The 17,022-nt window shown below is 36.6% G+C and overlaps 1 protein-coding gene across 1 annotated transcript in view; it reads left to right on the top strand.

The window, feature by feature from the left end:
- CRPPA (CDP-L-ribitol pyrophosphorylase A) overlaps positions 1–16,563 on the top strand; it is a 369,555-nt gene extending 352,992 nt beyond the window's left edge. Inside the window, exon 9 of the mRNA XM_079151915.1 lies at positions 13,496–16,563. Within this exon, the coding sequence (XP_079008041.1) occupies positions 13,496–13,600 (105 nt within the window). The 3' untranslated portion in view covers positions 13,601–16,563. The remainder of the gene's footprint in view (positions 1–13,495) is intronic.
- The last annotated feature ends 459 nt before the right edge of the window (positions 16,564–17,022 follow it).

The raw sequence follows: 17,022 nt of genomic DNA, 5'->3' as shown, positions 1-17,022 counted from the left end.
AGGTGGGTCCATTCCAAGTTTTCTGAGGATTCTCCACACTGCTTATTCAGCCATAAAGAAGAATAATATTATGGCATTTGCAAATAAAGGAATGGAATTAGAGAATATCATGCTAAGTGAAATAAGCCAGTCCCAAAAAATCAAAGGCCAAATGTTTTCCCTGATAAATGAATGATGATATATAAGGGGGGGGGAGAAGGAGTGAGAGAAGAAGGAACTTTAGATTATGCAGAAGGAAATGAGAGGGAGGGGAGTATGAAAAATCATGGGCAACTTCTCCAGCTTCTCGGGGCAGGCCCCCCAGTGAGAGCCTTTCTGCACAGAACCAGCTCCAAGTCCCTGAGCCAGTGCGGCAAGTTCCAGTCCGCAGATTGCTTCAGGGACCAGGACAGGGCAGCCAGGGACTTCCCCAAGCAGCCCGGCTCCCTCCAGCGGGAAGCGCCTTTCCAGGCTAGCTTCTCGGAGCAGACTGCCCAGTGAGAGCCTTTCTACACAGAGCGAGCCACAAGTCCCCAAGCCAGCAGAGCGCTCCCACCCCCAAGCAGCCTCTGGGACAAAGGCAGGGCAGCCAGAGACCTCTCCAGGCGGCCCTGCCCCCTCCGGCCACAGGCTTTTTCCACGGGGCGATCCAAGATGGTGGACTAGAGGGTGACTGCATCTCCAGTCACTCAAGAACCCAGGATTCAAGAAGGAGAGGCATTGAGAGACTTAGACTAAAATAGAGCCACGGGGTGAGTCTCCCCCACCCGGTGAAGATCTGCCTGGGCAGCAGGCCCAGATACAGGTGGCTTATCAGAGTGGGGCAGGGCAGCTAGAGTCTTCCCCAGGCATCCCTGTGCACTCCGGCGGTGGGCTCCTCCCACACGTCCAGCTTCTCAGAGCAGGCCCGCCAGTGAGAGCCTTTCCACACAGACCCAGCTCCAAGCCCTGGAACCAGTAGCAGGCTAGGGGCAGCTTTCTTCGGAAGCACTGCATTATCAAGTTCCTCCAAGAATTCAGGCTACTGAAGGCTGGGAGGTGATACACTGGAAATCTACAGGGACACTATAAGCCAATAGAGGAAATCTGCAATATCACAAAGTCCCACTGACATCTGACCAATATGAGAAAACAAGGGAAGAAAATGTTCCAAACAAACCTAGATACTATATCAACAAAACCCAATGACAGCACAGCAGAAGAAATGTCAGAAAGGAAGTTCAGAATGTACATAATTAAACCAATCAGGGGAGCAAACGAGGAGGTGAAAGAGCAAATGCAGGCATTAAATGATCTACCAATATAAAGTTAAAAGAGCAAAAATGGGAAGCAAGAGATCATTTCAATAAAGAGTTAGAGATACTGAAAAAAAAACAAACAGAAATCCTTGAAATGAAGGAAACAATAAACCAAGTTGAAACTCCATAGAAAGCATAACCAATAAGATAGAACACCTGGAAGACAGAACCTCAGATATTGAAGAAAAAATATTTAATCTTGAAAACAAAGTTGACCAAACAGAGAAGATGGTAGAAATCATGAACAGAATCTACAAGAATTATGGGATATCATGAAGAGGCCAAATTTAAGAATTATTGGAATTTAGGAAGGCTTAGAGAAACAAACCAAAGGAATGAACAATCTATTCAATGAAATAATATCAGAAAAATTCCCAAATCTGAAGAATGAAATGGAAGATCCAAGTACAAGAGGCTTATAGGACTCCAAATATACAAAACTACAACAGACCCATACCACGGCACATTATTATGAAAATACCTAACATACAAAATAAAGACAGAATTCTAAAGGCTGCGAGATAAAAGAATCAAATTACATTCAGGGGGAAACCAATACAAATATCAGCAGATTTTTCAATCCAGACCCTAAAAGGTAGAAGGGCCTGGAACAACATTTACCAAGCCCTGAAAGAAAACAGATGCCAACCAAGAATCTTATACCCAGCAAAACTTACTTTCAATTTGACGACAAAATAAGATCCTTCCATGATGAAGAGAAGATAAAAAAAAAAAAAAGAAAGAAAGAAAAAGAAAAAAGAAAGCCAGAATTACAGAACATTCTCAGCAAAATATTCCATGAGGAAGAGATGAAAAACAACAATGCAAATCAGCAACGGGAGGAACTAGCCTAACGGAATAACCAAATAAAGGAGAAACCAAATCATGTCAAAAAACAAAAATGAGTCAAATGACTGGGAATACAAATCATATCACAATAATAACCCTGAATGTTAATGGCCTGAACTCATCAATCACAAGACATAGAGTGGCAGATTAGATTAAAAAGAAAAATCCAACAATATGCTGCCTGCAAGAGACTCATCTCATAGAAAGAGATACCCACAGACTAAAGGTGAAAGGATGGGAAAAAACATACCATGCACACGGACACAGCAAAAAAGCTGGAGTATCCATCCTCATTTCAGATAATGTGGACTTCAAGCCAAAACTAGTCAAAAGGGATAAATAAGGACATTACATACTGCTTAAGGGAAGCATAAATCAGCAAGACATAACAATCATAAATATCTATGCCCCAAACAGTGGCTCATCCATGTAAGTCAAACAAATCCTTCTCAATTCCAGAAATCAAATAGACCATAACACAATAATAGGAGGTGATTTTAACACACCTCTCTCACCGCTGGATAGATCGTCCAAACAGAAATTGAATAAAGAAACCATAGATCTCAATAACACAATCAACAATTTAGACTTAACCGACTTATATAGAATATACCATCCAACAAAGAACGAATACACTTTCTTCTCAGCAGCACATGGATCCTTCTCTAAAATAGACCATGTCTTATGCCACAAAGCTACTGTGAGAACATACAAGAAGATACAGATACTACCTTGTACTCTATCAGATCATATTGGATTGAAATTAGAAATAAATGACAGAATAAAAAACAGAAACTTCTCCAATACCTGGAGATTAAATAATACACTATTATATGATGAATGGATAACAGAAGACATCAGGAGGGAAATAAAAAAATTTTTACAAGTAAACGAGAACAAAGACACATCATATCAAAATCTCTGGGACACTATGAAAGCAGTACTTAGAGGAAGATTTATTTCATGGGGCGCATTCAACAAAAGAAGTAGAAATCAACACATAAACGACTTAACACTACAGCTCAAAGCCCTAGAAAAGGAAGAGCAGACCAACACCAAAAGTAGTAGAAGACAGGAAATAGTTAAAATCAGAGCCAAAATCAACGAAACTGAAACAAAAGAAACAATCAGAAAAATTAACAAAATAAATAGTTGGTTCTTTGAAAAAATAAACAAAATTGATAAACGCTTAGCCACACTAACAAAGAGAAAGAGGGAGAAAACTCAAATTACTAACATTCGGAATGAACAAGGAAATATCACAACAGACACGAGTGAAATACAAAACATAATTAGAAGCTATTTTGAAAATCTATACTCAACAAAACAGAAAACCTCGAAGACATCAACAAGTTTCTAGAGACATATGAATTACCTAAACTGAATGAGGAGGACATACACAACTTAAATAAATCAATTTCAAGCAATGAAATAGAAGAGGTCATCAAAAGCCTACCAACAAAGAAAAGTCCGGAACCAGATGGGTTCTCAGCCGAGTTCTACAAAACCTTTAAAGAAGAGCTCATTCCAATACTCCTCAAAGTATTCCATGAAATAGAAGAGGAGGGAACCCTCCCAAACTCATTCTATGAAGCCAATATCACCCTGATACCTAAATGAGACAGAGACACATCGAGGAAAGAAAATTTCAGACCAATATCCTTAATGAACATCGACGCAAAAATTCTCAAAAAATTTTAGCAAATCGCATACAAAAATATATTAAAAAGATCAAGTGGGTTTTATCCCATGGATGCAAGGTTGGTTCAACATCCGGAAATCAATAAATGTCATTCACCATATCAACAGGCTAAAAGTTAAGAATCACATGATTATTTCAATAGATGCAGAAAAAGGATTCGATAAAATACAGCATCCCTTCATGCTCAAAACACTAGAAAAAATTGGGGTAGTGGGAACATTCCTGAACATTGTAAAGGCCATCTACACTAAGCCCATGGCCAATATCATTCTAAATGGTGAAATACTGAAAGCATTCCCCCTAAAAACTGGAACAAGGCAGGGATGCCCTCTTTCCCCACTTCTATTCAATATCTTTCTTGAGACTCTAGCCAGAGCAATTAGACAAACCAAAGAAATTAAGGGGATATGAATTGGAAAAGAAGAACTCAAACTAGCCCTGTTCGCTGATGACATGATTATATATCTAGAGGAACCTGGCAATTCCACCAGAAAACTCTTAGAACTCATAAGTGAATTCAGTAAAATAGCAGGTTACAAGATCAATGCTCATAAATCCAATGCATCTTTATACATAAGTGATGAATCTTCAGAAAGAGAAATTAGGAAAACTACCCCATTCACAATAGCCTCGAAAACAATAAAATACTTGGGAATCAATCTCATAAAAGAGGTGAAAGACCTCTACAATGAGAACTACAGAACACTAAAGAAAGAAATTAAAGAAAACCTTAGAAGATGGAAAGATTTCCCATGTTCTTGGATAGGCAGAATTAATATTGTCAAAATGGCCATACTACCTAAAGTGCTATACAGATTCAATGCAATTCCAATTAAAATCCCAATGATATACCTTACAGAAGTAGAGCAAGCAATTATGAAATTCATCTGGAAGAATAAGAAACCCAGAATAGCTAAAGCAATCCTTAGCAGGAAGAGTGAAACAGGGGGTATCGCAATACCAGATCCTCAACTGTATTACAAAGCAATAGTAACAAAAACGGCATGGTATTGGTACCAAAATAGAAAGGTAGATCAATGGTACAGAATAGAGGACACGGACACAAACCCAAATAAATACAATTGTCTCATACTAGACAAAGGTGCCAAAAATATGCAATGGAGAAAAGATAGCCTCTTCAACAAATGGTGCTGGGAAAACTGGAAATCCATATGCAACAGAATGAAATTAAACCCCTATCTCTCACTCTGCACAAAACTCAACTCAAAATGGATCAAGGACCTCGGAATCAGACCAGAGACCCTGCATCTTATAGAAGCAAAAGTAGGTCCAAACCTTCAACTTGTTGGCTTAGGATCATACTTCCTTAACAGGACTCCCATAGCCCAAGAAATATAAGCTAGAATCAACAACTGGGATAGATTCAAACTAAAAAGCTTTCTCTCAGCAAAGGAAACTATCAGTAATGCGAAGAAAGAGCCTACAGAGTGGAAGAATATCTTTGCCACTCATACTTCTGATAGAAAGCTAATTTCCAGAATCTATAAAGAACTCAAAAAACTCTACACCAAGAATACAAATAATCCAATCGAAAAATGGGCTAAGGAAATGAACAGACACTTCACAGAAGAAGATGTACAAGCAATCAACAGATATATGAAAAAATGTTCAACATCTCTAGTAATAAGAGAAATGCAAATCAAAACCACCCTAAGATTTCATCTCACCCCAATTAGAATAGCAATTATCAAGAACACAAACAACAATAGGTGTTGACAAGGATGTGGGGAGAAAGGTACACTCCTACATTGCTGGTGGGATTGCAAATTAGTGCAGCCACTCTGGAAAGCAGTATGGATATTCCTCAGAAAGCTTGGAATGGACCCACCATTTGACCCAGCTATCCCACTCCTTGGCCTATACCCAAAGGACTTAAAATCAGCATACTACAGAGATACAGCCACATCAATGTTCATAGCTGCTCAATTCACCATAACCAGATTGTGGAACCAACCTAGATGCTCTTCAGTTGATGAACAGATAAAGAAATTGTGGCATATATATACAATGGAATATTACTGCGCCATGATGAATGATAAAATTATGGCATTTACAGGCAAATGGATGAACTTGGAAAATATCATGATAAGTGACATAAGCCAATCTCAAAAATCTAACGGACGAATGATCTCGCTGATAAGCGGATGAGGATATATAATGGGGGGTAGGAGGGGTTAGCGTTAGGGTAAGGTTTAGGTTTAGGGTTAGGGATAAGGAGGGTGGTAAGAATGGATGAAGGAAGGACTGTATAGAGGGAAAAGAGGGGTGGGGGGATGGGGGATGGGAAAAAATTACAGAATGAATCAAACAACATTGCCCTATGTAAATTTATGATTATGCAAATGGTATGCTTTGACTCCATGTACAAATAGAGAAACAACAGGTATCCCATTTGTTTAAATAATAAAAAAAAAATCATGGAATGAGACAGACATCATTACCCTGTATACATATATGATTACTTGAATGGTATGAATCTACATTGTGTACAACCATAGAAACTAAATGATGTACCCCATTTGTGTACAGTGAATCAAAATGCAGTCTGTAAAAAATTTGAAAAATAAATAATTTTAAAAAATTTAAAAAAGAAATATTCTTTATAGATTCTATGTTGAACATGTTCATCTTCCCTTTTCATCCACATATTAATTTCTTCTTCTGGTCTTTAGCATGTTAATTATAGTTGTTTTGAAACCCTTGCATTTCTTGCATTTCTGGATTTGCTTAAATTGATTATTCATTTTCTCTTGATTATCGGTTCCTTGTTTTCTATTTCTTTGACTTCTGCTTGTTTGCCTGTTTAGTAGAGTTTTATTCTATGACACATTTTAGTAACAAAGCTTAAAGGTTCTACATTGTTTTAGCTTCCATTAAAGAATATAAAAATTTGTTCTTACAGGCAGTTGTATTACTGAGAGTTCACCTTGATCTGTGGAAGTTGTTACTCTCTTGGGCCAGGTCTAGTTCCATTTTGCTTTTATTCCTAAGCTGTGGCCACAGTCTTTCAGAGATCTCAAATGGAAGCCCTGGATGTACACTAAGGTTTCTTTGTTCTTGCTGAACTCAGTATCTAACCTGTTCCTCCCCAACCCAGTGAACCTTGAATTCTCTGCTCAACTCTCTAGCCTCCCAGCTGTTGTTCTCTGCAAGTCTTCATTGGGTTTTTACCTGGACATGCATAGTCAGGAGCTGAGCGACGACTGAAGGAGGATTTTTAGCAACTTATTAGGACTTCTGTGCAACTGCGTCCTGTCAGGGACTTTACTTACACATTGCACAAATTCAGCCCATCTTGCCAACTCAAAATTGTAATCTGTCTTTTCTTCTCAGAGGCATTTCCTGTTTTCTCTGTGGTCTCTTTTCTTTGTATTTTGGAAAAAGTGATCTCACTAGGTCTTTTGTGGTGAATATTAGCTACTAGGCTTTTCTTTTTAGGATTATAGACCATGCTTATGTTACTGTGCAAGAACTGCAATCAGTTTTCCATATGTAATAGTTGTGCTATCAGCTTCTCTATCATAGCTGAAATCAGTATACCCTGTGAAACTAACAGTTGTTAGCTTATTAATACTGAATAGTAGGTGTGAGTGCTTTACTATATGTCTAATCTAATTCATCAACCCCCAACATATACACACACAAAACCTGTGAGGTAGGTAATACTGTTATCCTGGTTTTAGATGAACACATGGTATTAGTCCACTTTCTGCCCCTGTAACAAATATCCAAGATAAATAACTTAAAGGAAGAAAGGTTTAGCTTGGTTCCCAGTTTCAGTCCAGTGGTGCCTTGGGCGTGCAGTGGCATATTACCTCATGGTCCCACCACCTGGTGAAAGAGTCTTGTTCATCTCATGGCAGCCAGGTAGGGCAGCCAGGTAGCAGAGAAGAAGCAGTGACCAGGGTCCCACTGACACCCTCAAAGGCACATTCCCAATGTCCTAACTTCCTTCCAACAGGTCCTGCCTCTTGAAGGTTCTACCATCTCCCAGTGGCACCATATGTTGGTAGCTAAGTCTTTATCACATGGGCCTTTGGGGGACATTTAAGATCCAAATCAAAACATATGGAGAACTATACAACCTCAATAATTCACTCAAATGTCCCCTAAAATTGTCAAAGCTGGTACGTGAATGCCAGCAATATGACTCTATCCTGTCTTCTTATCAGTTGCATAATTTACTAAAGGAATATTGTGTATTATTCAAGGAACATACAAATGAGCAAGTGCACACAAATAACTTGCCCTTGTAATGCAAATTTTATAATTCTAACACAACCATTTTTAAAATCAAGAAAAAAATTCTTTTAAAATATTTTAGATTTACAGAAAAGCTAAGAAGATATTATGGAGTTTCTGTGAACCCCATACCTGGTTTCTTCTATGATAGTATTAACTAGTATGGTACGTTTGTTACAACCAGTGAACTAGCATTGGCATATTATTATCAACAGTCCTGAATTTATTCAGGTTTTCTTTGCTTTATCTGCTATATTTTTCTGTCTTAGTGTATCCCTTACTTTTAGTTGTCTCCTTAGGCTCTTCTTGGCCATGATAGTTTTTCAGTCTTTGTTTTTGGTGACCTTGATGGTGTTTTAGTTTTTATTAATTTAAAATATTTTTATTAATACCACATGTTAATTGTATTAATGGGGTTCAGTGCGATATTTCATAAGTGTGGCATGCATTGATCATATTCAACTTGTTTTTTTCCCCTTCCTCTTCCCACCACACTTTCTGTCTCTTGGTAGTCCCTATTCTGCTCTCAGGTAGACTTTTTTCAGCTTCCATATTGATAGTTTTTAGGAATACTTACTGGGGGGTGTTATGGAACATGCTCCCTCTGGAATTTCTCTGATGTTGTTCTCATAGTTTGGGGCTAAGGTTGATTGGAGGAAGACTATCAAGGAAAAAGTCATATGTGCATTTACTAGTATAACTTTTCATTGCTCATACTGACCTTATTAGTTTAATATTAAGCATTTTTACTCTAAAATATTTGGAGCTCACCAAGAAGTATGTGTATATGCTCTCATTTGTCAATCATGAATCCCCTGCTTCCCACCATCCTCAAGGATTAAACCAAGATTTTTTTTGCAAATCCATTTGCAGCAATAAATACTTTTTAAAAAATGACTTTTGAAATGTAATTCACATATCATATAATTCACCCATTAAAAGCAGGAAATCCAGTGGTTTTTAATTTGTTTAGAGATGTACAACCATCACCAAAATCAGTACTAGAGCACTTTCATCACCTGGCAAAGACACTCCATAACCACTCACTGTCATTTCCCATTTCTCTCCACCTCCACCTAAGCTTTCCCTCCACCTTCTGACCTGACGCAGTCATCTTTCTGAGTTTTGTCTCTATGTGTTTGTCTATTCTGGATTTTTTAAAAAACAATCACTCTTCTGTAACTGTAATTATAAATCCTTTGACCAACATCTTCCCCTATTCCGTACCCTCTAACCACCCAAGCCTCTGGTTAAAGCTCCTCTATTGTGTATTTCTATGAGGTCAATTTTTTGGAAGCCACATATGAGGGAGATCATATAATATTTGTCTTTCGGTACCTGTTTTATTTCACTTAATATTCTCCAGGTTCATCCATGTTGTTGCAAATGACAGAATTTCATTCTTTCTAAGTATTCCTTTGTGTAAATATAATGGATTTTCTTTTCCAGTCATTGATTGATGGACTCTCAGGTTGATTTTATATTTTGACTGTTGTGAATATTGTTGTAATGAACATAGAACAGTAGATGTCTGTTCAAGATAATGATTTTATTTCCTTTGGATATATAGCTAGTAGTTGGACTACTGGATGTCAGTTCTATTTTTAATACTTTTAGGAACCTCCGTACTGTTTTCCATAATGACTGTACTAATATACCTTCCCACCAACAGTGTGAAAGGGTCCCCAGTCCTTCACTTCTTTGTCCACATTTGTTTTCTTTTGCCTTTTTGATAACAGCCCTTGTAACTGGAGTGAGATGACATCTCAGTGTGGTTTTAGTTTGCCTTTAATAGATATAGGAACAAAATTCTTAACCTTACCAATCATTAGAAAAATACTTTTTTTAAGAGAAACATTTGACTTTGCATTTTTCTGTGTTCTCAAGAGAGGGAATTTTGAAATGAGTTTAACAATTTATAAATTGTGTATCTTTGTACATAATAGGATATTCTGAGTATATGTGTGTCTTACCATTTTGTATCAGTTTTTAAATTCCCAGATTTCTAAGGAGAAAAATAATCAAATGAGTTCAGGCAGAATGGGAAAACAATCAGTGGAATCTTTCAAAGATAAGCATATAAAAATTATAGAAATAAATTAATCTTTTAGAGAACATCTTAAGTTCTTAACTAAAATATGTGTTATAGAGTTATCTCTATGAGCAGAGAAGATTTATTCTAAGTTATAGAAATATGATTTTTGTAACTCTGGGATCATAAAGACTTCTTAATTTCTTTGTTATTGTGCTGCTTTCATAATGACAAATATAAACTGGTTTCAAAAGAGCTATAGAAACTTTTTTTTTTGTTTTGTTTGTTTGTTTTATTTTAAATTAGAGCTATAGTTACACATAGTAGTTGGGTTCATTCCAGGTATGGGATTTGATTTTAGTTCATGTTCACCCCCTTCTTCCCTTCTCCTTCCTTTCCTCTATTAAACTTACTTTTGCTCATCTATTTATTTATGTTGTATTGATTCTTTTTACTTATACATAAAGGTGAAATTCCCTATGGGGTATTTATACATGCACATAACATGATTTTTAAAAGAATTTTTAAAAAATACATTCTCACCTTTCCCACCCCTCCTCTCTGTTTCTGTTTTATTTTTCTACACTGCTGATCTTCTCTGTATCTTTACCATATCCTATCCTTACCTTCCTTTTCTTTATTTTTTAGTTTAGTTTCCTCATGTGAGAGAATACATTCAAACTTTGTGTCTGATTTTGGCTTACTTCACTTAGATAATAATCTTCATTTCCATCCATTTACTGGCAGGAGCTATAATTCCATTCTTCTTTATGGATGAGTAGAACTCCAGTGAGTGTGTGTGTGTGCATGTATCACAATTTCTTAATCCATTCCTCTATTGACCTGGGTTGAATCCATAATTTAGCTACTATGAATTGTGAAGCTATAAATGTTGACCTGTGTGTACCACTATGATATGCCTATTTTAGATCTTTTGGGAAAATACCAAAGAATGAGATATCTGGGTCATATGGTGGTTCCATCCCTAGTTTTTTGAGGAATCTCCATACCCCTCTCCAGAATGGTTGTACTACTCTGCAGTTCCACCAACAGTGTATCAGTGTTCCTTTTCCCCCACAACCTCACTAGCATTTATTATTGTTTGTTTCTTGATAATTCCCAAAGAGGAAGGCTTAATTACCATCATCTGAGTTCTCAATTTAATAAATGATACTAGAGAGTAAACGTGCATTATAGACCCTCCAATATTGTAGTTAATAGATCAGATATGACAAATATAGACTGATAAGTTGGTTTGTATTTTGTTCAGTTTTGGAATACTTTTTTATATGAGTGTTGTGACATGGATGATATCTATTCCAACATAAGCATATAATATTTAAGACCAAACATTCTTAGCTTTAGAATGATTTGTTTATATGTCATTTAGGACTTGTGATATTCTGGAAACTAGAAAAGTATTTGAATTCCAATATTGAAATGTCATATAAAAATTAATTGCAAGAAACAAAATAAGCACTGTTTGGCCATTGTGGGTCTTCCCCAGTTTTACCCAGTAGACTACAACCAGGAATGGGTGGATGGATGGGTTGATTGTTATTTATTTATTTATTTTTTAGCCAGGGCCTTGCACGTGCTGGGCAAGGACTTTGCCACTGAGCTATATCCCTAGTTAGCAACTGGGGAAATTGATGGGAAAAATCAGCTCAAGCAGAGGTGACCTCTCACCATCATCCTTACACATAAGGAATCCAGGGCCAGGGTTGGTGGAGGCGTGGTGCTGGTGACGAGGCTTCAAGAATACCTTTTCTCAGTACTATTCCCAGACTTCAGGCAAAATATGCAAATAGGAGTAAACAAAGTATTAAACAGCAGTCAATGTCAACATATGAGTTAAACTGAAAGGGCGATGATCTCGCTATCATAGTTAGAGCCTTCTTTGCTTTGAATTTCTTATAATTTATGGAGTGCTACCATGTGTTAGGCATTGAGCTAAGTGTTCCATATTCAGAGATAAAATGAAAAATTCTTTACATCACAAAATCATCATCTGGTGGAATAAATGACCAACTAAAAAGACTTAAAATGCAGTATGCTAGAGGAATTTGCAGCTGTGGAAACAGTCACCTCACTCAAACTGGGCTGTAGAATAGGAGGCAGAAGAGATTTTAGGAGTCAGAGATACCTGAATTGAACCACAAAGAGTAATTAGGGTCAGCCAAGCTAGGAAGGTTGCGGGAAAGCTTTTTTGGCGAAGGAATCAGCTCGTGCAGAGAGATGCAAGCTCAGAAAAATGGTTTGTGTGGGCAATCTTGAATAGTTCTGTGTGGCTTAGAAAATGGAGTGATTTAAAGGGAATGGCAAGAAGCTGAAAGGATAATAGATGTTTTATTAGCAGGTAGAGGGATCAGACTTTGTCCTGAGGCTAAAAGTTAGCCTTCAAAGGATTGTGGGCAGGATGGTGATCTTATTTTAAAATTTAAAATGACTTAAAATACATTTTAAGATAAGTATTTTGACTGCTTTGTGAGAATGGGGATAAAAAGGGCACGTCTTCAGAGAGACTGTATGAGACTGTCCCTGTAATTGAGGACACAGATGTTCTGGAAGTGGCAGTTTGAGTGTCATCCTCCTTAATAACCCATCCTAATGTGCAAAGATGCAATGAGCAATAGGAAGTAGAGGCAGTAGATGGTAGAAATCAATTGGATGTTGGAACAGGGCATTAAAGATGACACCAAAGTTTGCAGATGGACTACCATATCCATCTTTAAAAAAAAAAAAATATCTAACACAGTTCATAAGGTAGAGACCTTGAAGTTACTGGTTTTGTCTCCACTTTCCCTTTGTGTTCACATTAAAACCGTCATACCTTCAGGAAGTCTAAATAGTTAGAATAAACAGATTTTCATAGGTAACATGATTTCAATGGCAAAACCACATCTTAGCAACTTGTGAGATAATTTCACAATTTTTCCTGATCCTTACTTCACAAACAACAGGTTTTTCCCCCACGCCAGTACTCACAGGCAGTTCATAACCAAGTTGGAGAACACTCAGAAATAAGAGAAGGAAACACTTGCATCATCGAGGAAATATTCACACTTCAGTGGAGAGCCAAAATTGGTCAGAAATCAGATTAAGGGAAAATAATCTTGTTTCTGTTAACATTTGAAATTGTATCAGTGTTTTTCTTTATGTCTTTAGCAGATATATATTGTCTGTAATGAAAAGCAATTGCAAAAGCACTTCCCCTTTATTTAGGGAACTGAGTTCATGCCAGTTAGTAAGGTTTAGTTTTATAAAATTCCAAGTCTGTATAGCAGCAGGTCTTGCAAAGTGACTCCTTATCACATTTAATGTGTGTCATCTTTTTTGCACTGAAATAATTATTGTTTTATTTATTTTCAGGATGAGCAGAAGCTACAGGAGAATTTAAGGCAAGGTGCCATCATTATTACTGCCTTAATTAAAGAAAGAAATTCTGCACTCATTGGCCAGCTACTGGTAGCATGAAGTACACAGACGGCATCCAAAAACTTCTGCTTAATTTTGTTTAAGTATCTGTGTTCTGTTTTATTCCCCACCTCTACTCCCCCTAATATGTGGTAGAATATTTTCTATATCTTATGATTTATAGGATGCGATGCTTAGATTATAAAAGTGGATAACTGTTTATATCTGTGAAGTTGTGTGTGTCAAATATAAATTGCCTGAACCAGGAAAGAGTACATGGTAGAGAATAACTACCTTCACATAACAAATCTTTTCACAAAGGCTGAAAGGTCAAGTTGAAATAATGAACCTCCTAGGAATGAGAATTTAGAAAGTTTTAGTGATTATCTTAATTCTGTTTATTAATCATACTATATTGAAGCTGACAAATAAGTCTTCAGACTTTTCAATGCTAAAATTGTCACCATGTTTTATCTTTTTGTCTTGTATTGATATTTTCCACACCTTCAAAAAAAGGGTGGGGGCATGACAGGAAATGGAACTGTTTCAGTTTTCTTCATCATTTGTCTCCTATTCCTCTGTATCATTAAAGGAGATGTAATCTCCTCCTGCTTTTCTATTACTTTTGAGTTACATATCCTCTTTGGTTTATGAAATGTAATTTTGACTTATTTTAAAGAATCCTATTTTTCTGAGTAAGTTTAAATGTCTGGAGGGTTTCATAGAAGTCGAGTGTTTTTAGTCAATCCCTGGTTGGCAACCTTCTGTAAAGCACATCATAGAGTCAAATTACTTACTCTTTCAATGAAGATAGTGCCTCTTGTTAAATCAAGTTCTTATTTTTTCCAATTTCCATTGACATATAGGTCTTGAATATTAATATCTTCCTTTACACTAAACAATTACGTACATATAATCATTAGAAATGCCTTTTATTTTATACATTTATTTTATAAAAACAGATCAGATCATACCAGACCTTAGACTGCATGTGGAATATCAAAGTTGCACGAAATGTTTTCAGCTAAAAGTAGACAATAAAATATTGACCTTGTGAGATTTCTTTTTTCCCTGTATTTCTCAAGTATCCATATAGTAACTGAATTTATATTTTGCATTTAAATGAGTAGATTATAATAGGCATGGGATAATTATTGCAATTCATTCTCCTAAATGAGATGGATTGTTTGAATGTAGGTTGGATCTAAATGCCTGGTCTCACCACTTTTCCTTTCTCTAGGGATGTTAGGAAACACAAATCAGTTAACTCACACTATTGAGGGTGAACTAAGTGGGCAATGTGTAGATTTGGCTAGAACATCTGTGTCCCTTTTGGGGTGGTAACTGTAAGGAGAGAAGCTAGAACAAAGGCCATGTCCTGTGCCTGTTGAAGTCTTCAGAGAAAGTTTTAAGACTTTGAAAGGCAGGGGAAACATTACCTGTGTTTGCAGCACAGCAAAATCACCTTATTCTCCAGGGTGTCAACTGTGGCAACACAGATCTCAACAAGGGACTATGATATCAGGCGTGGATTTATCTTGGAGCAATTTGTGATACACAGCACTGAAAATTTAGAAGAACAAGACCCACCCACCCCCATCCTCATCCCAGCTTTCATTGTTCAGATGAGAAAGTTGGGGTTCAGGGATCTTATTGACCTTGCCCAGTGTCCTGGGGGCTGCATTGTAAAGGAGATAGGGCTTAAACTCAGAAAGAGTGATACATTTTAAACTCACAGCCAGCATGACAAAGGCTCCTGGCAAAGACTTCCAAAATAGAGTTTGTGACACGTACATCAGAAAGCCAGAAGCTCAGAGTGAGCATCCAGGAATGGACAAGCCTGGGGGACGTCCAATGACCAGATGGAAGTCCTAGGGCTTCTGGCTTCCAAGCCACTTTTCCAGCATACTGTAGGCAGAGGTGAAGGGATAGAGTTACTGGCTAATCAGTAAATATAAATTATTTTATTGATTGTTAAGAGATAAAGAAGTAACTTTGCAGTTATGTTTTTATCATTGCTTTGTAAATTTAATTACTATAATTAAAACCTGTTCATCCTCTGTTTTCCAAGACCACTTAAAAAAGAATAGTAGTTATACCTTAGGATTGCTGAAATTGCTTCTAGCTATGGAAGAGTTTTTGGAAAGACTTTTATTTCTAAATGTATGCTACCTAGTTAAATGCAATTTACTTTCTTTAGGAATTTGAAACTGAACAATACCATCAGTAACTTGTATTGGTAAGAGGCAGTAATTTTTTTTTTTCTTTTCCATTAAAGTCCTCAGTTTAGAGGTGATGCAAGTATACTTATCTACAGGTAAAAGTCAGACCCCTTTATCCTATCAGAACCATTGTTATTGCGGCCATTTTAAGCATTTTGCATTGGTTTAACAGAATTCTTTTTGATACTAATGTACTGTCACTGTGAAATTTTATCTCACATATATAAATACAGCGATCTGAAAATAAAATTGCAGAACATTTTCTACTAAAAATGTGTAAATTTCACTTTGTTCTAATGTCAAAACTAATTGTGAATTTGTGGAAGCATAAATCATAACATTTTAAGTGAACCATTAGTACCCATTTGGAAGAGGAAAGACTGAAGTTATTTTAAAAGTTCAATTCAGAAATAAGTAAATTAAAAAAAAATTTACTTTGTTAGCATGCTTTAAAATTAGTGGATTAGAAGTGGCTATGTAGTTGGTGGTTAACATTGTACCATTTGTACATGTTCTTATAGATGTTAATTTCAGAATTGAAAAATGTATACATATTTTTAACATGAAAAGTAAAAAAACAATTCTAAATCTGTTTTATCTCCCAAAAAAGAAATAATTGATAAGTAAATTATTTATATTTTTAAAACTAATGACATTTTCGTTGACATTTAATGTATGCATACATATTTTTTTCAAACTCAGTCACAATAAATATCATGTTATAAAAATATAGTAGTGTAATGCTTTATATTTTGGAAAGCTAGAATTTGGAGTCCAGATCTATTATTCTGTTAAAAATATTGTAAGAATTATGAAGTATTAAAAAATTATAAAACCAAAAAGTCTAAGTTGGATTTCTTTCTTCTCCCCATCATTTTTACCAGGTTTCCTATTGTAGTGGCTATTAAGTACACAAGAATTATATTTGAGCTCAAGGGAAAAGAGTGTTGTGCTCACTTCTTGATCTCTTTGGTGAATGTGTTATTGTTCAGAAACACTCTTGTCCTCCCTTTTCCTTCCTCCAGAGGATGATGTTTTCACTTCTTGACTTTGGGATTCATCTTGAGACCTGCTGTGACCAATGGAGTGAATCAGAAGTGATGGTGTGCCATTGACACTAAACCTTAAGCTACCACATGCATTTTGCTTGTTTTCTTACACTTCTGCCACCATAGTGAGAAGAACGCCAGCTTAGCCTGCTGCCGCCAGAAGGAAGATGAGAACCTGGGCCAGCTGATCTCCAGCTAGCCACTCATGGGT

This window comes from Sciurus vulgaris (genome assembly GCF_902686455.1).
Source record: "Sciurus vulgaris genome assembly, chromosome: 8".
NCBI classification, from domain to species: Eukaryota; Metazoa; Chordata; class Mammalia; order Rodentia; family Sciuridae; genus Sciurus; species Sciurus vulgaris.
The sequence above is the reverse complement of the archived record's forward strand: the minus strand, read 5'-3'. Positions and strand labels throughout refer to the sequence as shown.